The sequence below is a fragment of the Pongo abelii genome, chromosome 3 (assembly GCF_028885655.2).
Source record: "Pongo abelii isolate AG06213 chromosome 3, NHGRI_mPonAbe1-v2.0_pri, whole genome shotgun sequence".
Taxonomy (NCBI): Eukaryota; Metazoa; Chordata; class Mammalia; order Primates; family Hominidae; genus Pongo; species Pongo abelii.
In genome coordinates this window covers 24229233-24242110 of record NC_071988.2, presented here as the reverse complement: position 1 = coordinate 24242110, position 12878 = coordinate 24229233, and the positions used below count along the sequence as shown (strand labels likewise).

Below are 12878 nucleotides of genomic sequence, written 5' to 3'. Positions count from 1 at the left end.
TATGTCTTGATTGTTCTGTCTTGTGACATTTAGGTTTTTGACTTTAAGATTTTTGACTACTTGTAGATAATTGATTCCAAAGTCCCATGCATGTGTACATTTTGCTTAGCATGAGTGAAAATCCATCTCCTTTGAGAATGACCTGCAGGAATATGTAGCTCAGCTAGTGAATGAATCCAGCAGGCTGCTCAGTTTCATTGGGACTTTGTTCTTTATTATCACTGGGTAAACACTTTATGGGAGAAATTTTATGTTGGAGTAGTATTCATGAATTGGATGCCTTCATCTCAGATGTCAGGAGGTAACTCTCTTTGTAACATTCAGAACTTTGTTCTTTTCCTTTTATCTAGATATATAGACCAGAGTAGAATAAACAGGAACAGGACAAGAACAGGATTATAGCTACAGTGTATTATCATGTGTCTGTAGGAGTCCTGCTAGCTAACTTTAGTTTTTTTTAATCCTGAAAACCCTTTTAGGCTAGGGGAAAAATAGGTAGGTGGGGAGCTAACATTTTTATCAATGTCTCTGCTGTATGCCAGGAACTGTGCTAGATTCACTGTATTTATTATTTCCTGTAATACCCAGAGCAAGTGTATGAGGTAGGAATTATCCCCATTTTGCAGATAAAATTGAGGCCCAGAGGAGTTAAGTACTCGCCCAAGTACCACGTATAAGTACCAGAATTGCCATTGAAACCCAGGTCTGTGTGATGCTAAAGTCTGTGCGCTTTCCGTCTTACCACTTTCTTGTCACTGCTTCCAGTCACTCATCCATTGTTGAGGGAGTGATCACTCGCTGTGTGCTAGGCATTTGAGCCATAAAGATGATGATCTTGTGACCCTCCCACTCTATCTAGTGGAGGTATATAAAACCCCAAAGGCTCTCTAATGTACTAATTGGTTTTATTTAAAATTCTCTGTATAGAATTTATAAGAGAGAGTATCTCTAGGAGTAATTTTCAAAGTATTAAGATGCCCATTTGAGAACTCTGTCACTGTAAGTTAGCTTTTTTAACAACTTCATTCAGAAGGCAGGTTTCTCTGTTGAAAAATGTGGATGTCTTCCATAAACCATAATTGCATATATGTAGCATAAATATGTTTTTTTATTGGATTTGTTGCAGAAATAAGGGCCTCTTTTGTTTAAATGGACTTGCTTTTGAACTGTGAAAATTTAATCGTGATAGTTTATTGGTTCAGCTCTGGAGAAGCTGAGGCAAAGCTATTTTGCTCCAGCCGGAGCTATTTATATACCATCACTGAGAGCTCCTTTTTATATTATTGGTGTTATTGTGTACTAAAAAAAGAATGTTAAAAGAAAACTTAGAATTTTTTTCATTCTATGCCCTTATTCACCACAATGATATTTTTAGAGGTTATTTCATCTAGCTATATCTCTTCAGAAAAGGCTTTATCTTTTTCACAGTAGTGGCAGACAAGAACTCAGCTTGAAGCCATTCCTTCTTAAGCTTTCTTTTTTGAAGGGTGAAAGGATCAGAGAGAGTGGAGCTCTGTGTGTGAATTGAGCCTCTTTGCCCTTATCCCCTTCCTGATCAACACATTTGCTTCATTGAGGGGAGGAATAACCATGAATTTAACCCTTTTTAAAAAAGAGGTTAAAATGTAAGACGGTATCTTTTAGTTTGTCTATGCAGAAAGAAAGTCTGTGGTCTTAGAAGTTTATCCTCACTTCTGTTTTGCTTCTGGAGAAGATCATTATTCTGTTTGGCTTTCCTTTTAGAAGAGTACTTTGCTGAACAGGGAAGGCAGGTAATCATTTATTGTTGCAAATATTTGCTGAATTGGATAAGTGGAAGAAGAATAACAGCACTATGGCTGCTCGGTGGCTGGAATTTGTGAGCTAAAAACTGGGGGACAAACTAAGTTTTAAAAGAACGTCATACACTTCAGTGTCCTTATAGCAGAGCTAAGTTTGAAAACACTGCTAGATTTGCAGCCCTGCAAGTGGAGTAGTTGAATCTCTGCAGAAGCATCTGATTTCAAGCCTACATATGGGGCCTTAACAACTTGAATGCAGATGGGTGTAGCCTCTGAGGCAAGATTCGCCAAGTGCGCCTGGATCCTTTTAGCTGACCACAGTCGTAGACAGCAGCATGTCATATTTAGTACTGTTTTCCTCCAATATGGACATCTGTCTGCTTCAGTATTTACCTACTGTCGGTCATCCATCCATCCATTCATGTTATCTTTGAAATAGTAGACTACTGGGTATGTTTCTTTTGGTTTATTACCTGCCTTGTGAAATGTATTGTAATAATATGTGAGGTTCCATTTTTATTTTATCCTATAACATGAAACAGTATGTTTCCAAAGGCGTGATTACATAAGACCGTTTCACTTAAAATTTAGTGAATTATGCACATCTTTGGATTCTGGGAGAGACAGGATAGATGTCGGATTTCATGACTACAAATCACTTTGCAAAAGGCCATATGAAAGATAATGCTTAACATAATTCAACTTCTCTTCCATTAACATCTTGAACTGTGGTGTAAAGTTTTGTATTTTTATTCTAGAAATGTAGCTGACATTAGCATTCAGGTATACAGTTCAGTTTATCTCTAGTGAAAAGTCTCTTAAAATTACGTTAAATACAGCACAGAGAACACGGAAAATCAATAATATTTCATTTCTTTTAAGTAAGATCTTTCTATATACATTTGCTTGGGTTGCTTATAAATTTCTTTCTTTACAGAAGTATTTTATAATAAATGTCAGTTATAGATTTAACTGTAGCAAAAAATAGTACAGGTTCTGTAGTAGCTTTAATATATCAGGTAAAAAACTGCTTAGCTAAGTATTAGTGTAGGATAGTGGTATAGTCTCCTAAGCAATATTTTTAAAATGTAGTAATATTAATAGGAGAGCATTTAGGAGCTTAACATGTGGAATATTATAGAATTCAGCATATTATGCTTTAAGATATTTAAAACATATTTGCTTATTGGTTTACTTATAACCCTTTACACAGAGTAAACATATTATAAATATTTGTTGATGGATGTGAACTTGCTTCAAATTTTTTTAAATCTAATTACTCCCGTACTAGTGATACGAGATTTAATTACTTTAGTGTTATCTTCGTAGTCTAAAAATACTATCCTAATATTACCTACAGTTCAAAAGGAATTCTAGTGGCATTAGCAAGTGATTGATAGAACTGGTAAAAACTAATTTGTTAAAGTATTAGAAGTTGAACATTGGGCAAATTCACTTTTTAATAGCCATGTATGCATCAGTAAGTTTAAAAGCACCCTCTAGGGGTGTTACTTAGGAAACACTTTCTCTTTTTTCAGAAATAGCTAACCTGAGTACAAATTAAGTACTCATCAGGTTCAGCTTGTTCACAAATGTGACCACATTGGCATTTAATGTGGCTGCCAAAGTAGATAGAATAATATTTTAAATTGTCTTCACCACTGAAATATGTAAACTGGAGAAAATTTTGCTTCATGAATATATGCTTGAGGATAAATGAAGGATGGATGTGGGTTATGTTGTTGTTAGGCGGTTTGTAGGGGGTAAGTCTCTGTAAAAGGCATTTCCTGCCTATGAGATTTGTTTCTGCCTGTGGGAGGTTGATGAATTTCAGAGTAAATTGGAAAGGCAGAGGCCAGTTAAGACTTTGGTGAATAATATAAGTGAAGAAAAATCAGCATTTAATATCTAAATGAAAATATGTGACTGCTTTAAAAACAGCATTTAAATTAGTAACCTAGTTATAGGAGATGAAAATATATGGATGAAACCCAGGAATTCTCCTCTTTATTAACCCTGGTGTGTTACTAAAAAATTATGAATTGTTCTAATTGCTGGAAAAACTGTTGATTTGTTCCATTTGGTTATCTTATTGTTTCACCTTTCGTAGTATGGGAATATTGGGTTAAGAAGGAGGGACCAGGGCCAGGTGTAATCCCAGCACTTTGGGAGGCCGAGGCAGGTGGATCACCTGAGGTCAGGAGTTTGAGACCAGCCTGACTAACATAGTGAAACTGGCGCAATCTTGGCTCACTGCAACCTCCGCCTCCCGGTCTCAAGTGAATCTCATGCCTCAGCCTCCCGAGTAGCTAGGATTGCAGGCTCACGTCACCATGCCTGGCTAATTTTGTATTTTCAGTAGATAAGGGGTTTCACCATGTTGGCCAGGCTGGTCTCGAACTGCTGACCTCAGGTGATCCACCCGCCTCAGCCTCCCAAAAATGCTGGGATTACAGGCATGAGCCACCACGTTTGGCCCAGGATATTTTTATATGTCTAAGAAAAGATGTTTTTTTTGTTTGTTTCTGGAAATGATAATGACATTTGTCTCCTTAAATATTTCTCTATACTTTAAATAACAAAAGAGAAAGGCTTATCTCATGTAACAGTAACATTTATTAATAGCTTCATTAGGTATGGCCACTGTAGATGTTAACTTTTTGAATATAAAAGGAATGAATTTATTTTAGTGATCGAAGATTTTTGTAATTCCAGCATTCTGAGAATTAATTTTATAAAGTATCCTAAAATTTAAAAATGATTATTCAAAAATTTGTAGGTGAGAATATAAAATATATGTAGTGGGTTGACAGAAGTGAAAATGTTTGTGGTCTGAAGTAGACTCATTAGTAATTCATAAACCTGCTAGGAATTTTCTTAAGCTTTACCTAACAAAAGATGGAGTTAGTCATCTGTGTGCTTCAGACATGGAAAAATTCCTCTGGGACTCAGTGTGGGATGAGAGTATCTTGGCCTCTGAGGTTGGAGAAGTGTCATTTCTTGCTGTCTCTGCTTGGGTACTCTGTTAGCCCCTGGCTGTTTGTTGTATCTTTAGAGTTTATATGTTTTTTCTGTGATTAGAGGAGCTCAGTGCAAATGGGTTTGTTTAGCTGCAGATGTAGTTGGACAGATACTGATTTTTCAACACTTTTAAAGGTCTTGTGAGGAGAAGAAAGTAAAATTTTAGGTCAAATAGTTGCGAACTTAATATTTACTTGTAACTGTTAAATTGCTGCTTATATACATGTGATGTTTGATACTTGTAAAATACATTTTTATTATATTTTCTACTATTGAATATATTTTATTTTTCAGTGGGACAATTTTTAGTTTTAGTTGCCTTTTTTTGTTTTTTTTTGTTTTTGTTTTTGTTTTTGTTATGTTACCCAGGCTGGTGTTGAACTCCTGGGCTCAAGCTTGGACTATAGGAGTTGCTGTATTCTTTTAATTGAAGTAAGGGAATTGTTCACTTTAATGTCGTGTGATTTAAAGGAAACACATTTATAAACTACCTTTTCCTAAATAACTTGCGTACTAAAGTCTGGCACATTTTTCTTGGTGTTAGGGCAACGGTGGTGAAGAAGACAAAGTCCTTGTGGTCAAGGAGTTTTTCCCTTGTAATGGGTAGTAATAGGCAATATCCATTTAAGCAAATACATGAGATAATTTCAGATTGTGGCAAGTATAGTGAAGGAACCAAAATAGGTAATATGTTGGAAGGAGATTGGGATTGGGAAGGAGACTGGCAGAGTTGGAAAGCTACTTTAATAGCAAAGTTAACAAAGGAAGGTGTCTTTAGCATTTGACAAGAGGGACCACTTGGGGAATGATCTAGGAAATGCAGGGAAAGCAAGCACAAAGGTTTGAACACTAGAATGATTGGAAAGGATGCTAATGTGACTGGTGTGTAGTGACTAGGGGAAATGATAGTCACTAGGTTGAGTATGTTGGCTGGGTCACATTATGTGGGGCCTTAGAGATGAAGAGTGTGGTTTTCTAATAGTTACTGGAGGAAGTCATCAGGGGAGAAGCATGAACTGGTATGCTTTTGAAAGACCTCTCTAGTCTCTGAGTGTAGAACAGATTATAGAAGGGTGGAGAACAGGCAAAAAAATCATTTAGGATCTATTGCTGTGTCCAGGGAAGAGGTTGATGGCTACGAGGACCAGACTGGTAGGTCTGGAGGTTCTGAGAAGAAGATGGATTTGTGATAGATACTTAATAGTGAAGGGAGAAAATGTGCTGGTTCTTTGCCTTTGCTGAAATCCTGTGGCTTCTGATAGTTGTGGCAGCTTTGAATTTCACTGTATTGTGGCAAAGGAGAGAACTGGTCTTAAGGCACGTGGATGAGTTAATTTAAAATGTAGACCTCATACCAATCAGATTTTTGTCTTATTAAATCTGGCAGTAGATATTTGATTTGTTTTAAATGTGACATTTTGTTGTTGCAGGAAATGTTTTCATATTTGTCCAACCAAATAAAGAAGTTGTCAGAAGCCTACAATGAAAGACTGTTGCATACACCTCACAATCCCATATCTTTAGGTAATTTCTTTTTTCCTAAAGAAAAACAAATACTTATGATCCACTCTAGGAGGAAGCTGATACTTCTAGAAGGAGAGAAAACTCTTTCTAGTTATAATGATATTTCTAAATTCACCACAGTATTTTAATTTGTAAATTGAAAAAGTTTAGTTAGGCTTTTGAAATGCTTTAATATAGTTCTAAGATAAAGCCTATACACTGAGAGAATCAGAATCAATATTAAGTATTATAACAAAAATGCAGAAAATAATACTTAAAGTCCTGTTTCTAACCATAACTCCATTTATAAATAATTAAAGCTTTCTCCAGGTCGGGTGTGGTGGCCCACGCCTGTAATCCTAGCACTTTAGGAGGCTGAGGCAGGAGATCACTTAAGCTCAGGAGCTCAAAACCAGCCTGGGCAACATAGTGAGACCTTGTCTCTATTATTTAAACTAAACAAATAAACAAAACTTTCTCCAGTTAACAAAACCCCAACATATCAGAAATTAAATCTTTTCTTATGTTGTTTTTAATGTCATTATTGCTTGCTTTCTTTAGCCTACGGATGTTAGAGAAATTTGTATTTATGATATTTTCATTTGTATATATAAGGACTATGTGTTTTTATCATGTAATGTAGGGGCTACTAAAAACAATAATGTGAATGTTGACTTTTATGAACTAAATTATCTTTTAAGCTTCATAATTACCCCCTTTTAAATTGTGAATATATGTAATATAATGTTTCATATTTCACATATATCTGAAGAAAGGAAGGTGAATCATTTGTAGCTGAAGCCTTTTTTAGGAATGGGCTTCTGTGGAATACCATTTGAACACCAATATATAATAAAAACCACCCCAATTAGTCCTTTGCTGATTTATGATCTATGTAGATGTTATAGAAGGTGATATTGTGTAGCTTGAATTCCGAATCTTCCATGTCCTAGCCTCTGACTTCCTTTACCCTCACGTGCAAAATTGTTAAATGGTTGGTTGAGATTGTTTGGGAAGCATCTAGCATGGCGAGTCCTTAGTAAATGGTAGCCACGAGTGGCGCTATGTATGCAATCCAGTTTACCCACACAGCCTCAGAATGACCATTTCCATTTCCATATGCAGAATTTGATCTTACTTAGTTTTATATATGTACTGAAATATATCCCACATCCTCACTTTACAAGTTTTTAAAACTTGGTTGAATTTGAATAAACAGCCATACTGATCATGTTATTGTTTCATCTATTTAGTTGGAAAAATTTACTCTCCTGAAGGATGATATGGAAATTCTGTTTTGTATTTGGAGATGTTAATTTACATTAAAATATTTTTGTCTGATATATAAACAAATCCCTATGATTTATTAAGTACATTAAAGTGAAATTGTGCCACTTGACATCGAATAAAAAGTAATGTCTTCATCATTATTATTGTTATTATTTGAGTGATTTTTATGCCAGTAAACCAAGGCTTATTAGGATACTTTTTTCTTTTTTAGCTATGACACTTAAAACACTAGATGAACACCATGACAAAGCTGTCACTCAGCTAGGCTCGATGCTTTTTACCAGACAGGTTTCTGGAGCCAGGTAAGTATGTTAAAGATAGATATGGGTTTATTTGTCTTTTCAAACTTAACTCCAATAAAATACCTTTTCTCAACAATAGTCCCCCAAGTATATCCTGAACTATACCTGCGAATTCATCATGGAGTAAAGAATGATGAGTTAGAGAATCTGTAAGGCTACTGAATGCCCACCTGTGGACTGCTTATGCCTGAAATAGTCACAAAAAGACATGAATCTTGTTTGTTTTCATAGATGTACAGAAACAAAGTTTTATTACCTCTCTACATAGATTTTTTGTCTTTATTTCCTTTGTTAGATGATCTTCGGCAAGTTACATTATGGTTTTAAAAATAAGCCATCTTCATCACTAAATTGAAGTAAAAGTGTTCTTAAGGAAAAGCCTTCTTCCTAAACTAAAAAAAAGAGTACGCAATCCTTGCCTATGTAACTGCCTCAGAAAATTTTACTTTTTCCTCTTCTATATACATGGCCTGAAAAATGAATCTCATTTTTCATTTTAGATTTGATGAGGTCAGAGAAAAATGACTTGAAAAGAAATATCTTGCTGTAAATACTTCATATGCTTCTATTAAAGAATTTTTCTGTAGTTACCGGAGGATAGAGATTTTATATCACAGGACAACTTTTTAAAGTAAAATCTTTGATTAATTTACTTTTTACCTTGATGAACTCTTATCTATATACAATATAGTTTTGACACTTGTAAAATGGTTTTCTTGACATTGCTTTTAGTATTGCCACTATTTGTCTTTGTGTTTAGGTTGAGCCTAATTGACTTCTTTGGAAAAAAAAAAAAAAAGCTAAGCAATTAAACTATTAGAAATCTGCTTATATCTAATATGCCAGTGAAATCAAGCTTTAAAAATGCAGGTGCCTTTGCTGAATATTACTGTTTGCTGACTACCACCCCACTATAAACAGTTACATAACTTCTTCCGTATCTGTGCTTTAAAACTATCCATTGTATAGCACTGATTTTAGTCTAACTAAAAGTTAGACTTTTAGTTTGTTGATTATTTGAGGTAACACATGACAATTACAGTGGTTTGACTTGCAAATTTCAATATTTGAGTAAAGTGTGTATATATGAAGTCATATTCCAGATTTGGTACAAAACCAAATCATTTTCTTTTTATCTCTTTAAAGAAGATGTAGAGGTGTTTAAGATTCCTAGAGCTTCAGGTAAACAGGAAAAGATACTGGCAAAAATAAAATCAAAAGAGATTCCTGGAGCTTATAGGTCTTTAATAGAAGATAAGTAAACGATAATCACGAGGCAGGACTTTTCTATGTAAAAAAGCAGTGTATTATAGAATTTCATTTTAAAGTCGATACAGTCTATTTTCGTAGGCCATGATTTATGGCTGTTTTAAACTTCGTAATAAGTGGATGTAAGGCTTTGTAATAACACACATCTTTTGTTTATGGGTGACATTGTGTTACCATTACCAGACATATTAAACTGGTAAATCTTTCTTCTTTCAGGGTTGTGCCTCTTGGGTCTGTGCAAACTGTGAGTGGCTATACTTTCAGAGGCTTTATGTCACATACAAATAATTACCCTTGTGCTTACCTCAATGCTGCATCAGCCATCGGAATGAAGATGCAGGATGTGGACCTGTTCATAAAGAGACTTGACAAGTGTTTAAAGGCAGTAAGAAAAGAACAAAGTAAAGAGAGTGATGACAATTATGACAAAACTGAAGATGTGGATATTGAAGAAATGGCTTTAAAACTAGATAATGTACTTCTTGACACATACCAGGATGCTTCTTCATGACATGCAAAGGGTTTCTTCTTGATCATTTGAAAGAAATGATAAGGCTGTAGTACAAGCAAGCAGTTTAAAGATAAGACTTGAGATTTTTGAATTGAGAATTTCATGGTAATATTCAGTCAAGGAGCAGACTGTGGTCTGAACTAGCCATTGATGATTGTTAAGTTTCCCATTTTTAGACTGCATCAATCCTTGTGATCCTTAACAGGTTATAATATACAATTAGCATTTTTCTAATTGTTAGAATATCTATCAATTAAGCATCATGACTCAGATAATTTTTACTAGTGTAATGACAGTAAAATTACCTTGAATTCTCTTTGAAATGTAGAGTGCTTCCTCCTAACCTTTCTTTACCATTTCTGATCACACAGAATTGAGAAAGATCTCTTAGGCCACTAGTTACTAGTTGTTTGTTGAGATGTGTAAGTCACAATGTGCCTGTAAAATGGACATTCCCCAAGGAAGCACAGTCAAGGTATAAACTTTGGTTTTGACTCAAAAGCAGTGGGTCTCAACTGGGGATGATTCGCTTATCTGAACAGCGTCTGCAGACATTTTTGGTTGTCACAACTGGTGGGATGCTGTTAACATCTAGAGGTTAGAGGCCAGGGTGCTGCTCAACATCCTACAATGCACGGGACAACTCCCACAACAAAGAACTATCCAGCCCAAAATGTCATTAGTGCTGAGGTTGAGAAATACTCCTCTAAAGTAGATAAACTCCTTGAGTAAAGAGAAGTTTACCATAGCAACTTTCAGTAGTACTTCAAAGAAGATAGCTTTATAAATGTCATCAAACTATACTATATAGAGAATCTTAAGTGATAACCAGGGTCACGGGTTCCAAACATGTCATTATAAATTGTTTTATATGTCACTCACTGGTGCATTTTTCCTTTTGGATAAGGGAAAACATTATTCCATTTACTGTTTTTGCTTTAAGCAGCCTGCATATATTGGTTAGTTTGTTCAGATGTTGTGCACAGACATCATCAAAATTAGCTAACGTGGGTATTTTTGCACATATTTTTGCCAGGAAGATGAAAATCACATAGTATGATAAACAGGTGTATTCCCCTCTCCTTGCCCATGTGCTCATTTTTCTGAGTCTGAAATTCCAGACTTACTGGCTTTAACAATAATTTTTGTTCTTAATTTAAGAAATAGACTTATTTAAGACTATTTTAAGAAATAGATGTCATAGCCTGAAGATTTACTGAAGCTTCTGAACATGCCACCATGCCAAAGCTATGTTTCTCAAAACCAGCTCCGTGGATCATGTTCCTAAAAGATGCTCATTGGGAGAAAATGTTTACAGACAAATAATTTTGGGAGCTGCCTTTGCAAACCTGCCTGTTGGCATATTGAAGGCTCTAAGAATTCCTTCACTAAATAACCCAGTTTTAATATATCCTTATCCAAAGAGAAACTCATTTTTTTAAAGTGAAATATTTGTTAACAGCCCATTGAACATACTTTTAAAAACACTATGGTAGAGAATGCTGTGTTGCCTTCTGGGCTGCATTTTTCGTATTGATTTGGCATTGTAACCTATGTATGAGAAAGGGATTTTCTGGTATTTTGCTGACATTGTACCTTGTCCCAGACTGTTTGTAAACATGAGCTCGGACAGATACTACTTACTTTAATGTGTAACGTAGACGCCTATGGTCACTGGCTTGACCACCTTGGAAGTCAATGACTATTTTGAGATGAAGTATTTAACTATGAATATCATGAAGGTTATTTAAAAATGTATTTATTTTATCTTTGGGGTTCAAACATTAAAAAAATTTACATAGCTGTAGTAACTCATTTCAAGGCAATAAATGCTGGATTAAAAAGTGTAAATTTTTAATGAGAATTTGGGACTAAATTGCTGAACCAATAAAACTGAAGAGTTGCAACCTCTAGAATCAAAAAAAGGGACTGAAATGTTGTTGCAAATGTAAATGCTGGCAGTGCAGCTTGCTATACATGTAAGCCAAAATCGTTTTATAGAACAAGTGATCTATATTGTTGTGATCATCATTTAGCTTAAGAAAGGCCAGAGCTGGGAGAGTAGCAAATGTTTTCTCATCTGCAGTGTATCAGCAGTTCTTGGGCTTCAGCTGCTGAATAGATAATAATTCTAATTGAAGATAAATTACATGAACTCACATGTGAATGATAGATATGTTACAATATTTCATTCCTGATGCAGAAAATCAGCTGTGGGTTTTATTATTAACCCTTTCTTTTTCAGTGGTTTTGGAATTCTAGCTCTATTCCTCCTGGCTTAAAATTTGAGGGCATAGAATTCATAAGAGTTTTTGAAGAGTTCTGTCTATTCAGGCTTTCCTTTGTCCCCACCCTAGTGTCATTTTCACTCACTCCCATTTCCACACATAAGTATTAAAAAGGATGTATTTATTATAATTCGCTAGTACTGATTGGTAGGCCTCATAATTGGCCTTTGTTATCTTTGTACTGTGACGAAGGCAGTGGATGATACATTACCAATCATTGCCGAAGATAACCTCTTCTATCTTTTTGACCCAACTACCCTTATTAAAACTATCAGGTAAAATATTGGAGTTAGGTTTTTAAAGTCATTGGGCTGTGGCAGTCTGCTTAGAAAAGAAAATGGTGGAACATAGAATATTCTTTTGGTCACTACACAATGTGTTACTTATACATGGCAGGGAAAGGAATTTTAAATCAAACTCGCAGTTTGGTTCTTAGGTCCTCTGCTGATGAATTCTCACTCTATCAGGGAATGATATGTGACGCCAGCCTTAGGAACCTGGTGTTCAACTGTAAATCTTTCTATTTAGCTTTTTGTATTAGTTGAATGAAGTTATACAATATGAATTATTGAATACAGTTCTGTTCAGCCAATAGGCACTTGATATACAGAATGGTAAATTTAAATATAAATTAAATTTTTCTAATATTATGATCAGCACTTCACTGTGGTTCTGTGTCTTTAACCACCTCATAATAAGAACTGTCGTTGAGGACTGGGCTACAGAATGTGCTTGTATTTTTAGACTATGTCTGTGGCTTCCATAGATTTTAGTAAAATTTAAACAGATAATTTGTGTTTACTGCTGATGTTACTTTAATATTGAATTAGTAGTTCATCCTGAGAGTTATATTTCACAGAGGAAAATAACCAACAGCTGAAAACAACAATAATGAAACTCTGGTGAGTCTGAC

General features: G+C 35.1%; 1 protein-coding gene across 5 annotated transcripts in view; it reads left to right on the top strand.

Annotated features, from left to right (window-relative positions):
• SEPSECS (Sep (O-phosphoserine) tRNA:Sec (selenocysteine) tRNA synthase) overlaps nucleotides 1-12624 on the top strand; it is a 39505-nt gene extending 26881 nt beyond the window's left edge. For 4 of the 5 annotated variants that reach the window (XM_024245563.3, XM_054553235.2, XM_054553236.2 and 1 more), the window contains 3 exons: nucleotides 6233-6326; nucleotides 7807-7897; nucleotides 9383-12624. In XM_024245563.3, coding sequence (XP_024101331.2) covers nucleotides 6233-6326; nucleotides 7807-7897; nucleotides 9383-9677 — 480 coding nt within the window. In that variant the 3' untranslated portion in view covers nucleotides 9678-12624. 5 annotated transcript variants of the gene reach the window in all.
• Nucleotides 12625-12878: the final 254 nt, after the last annotated feature.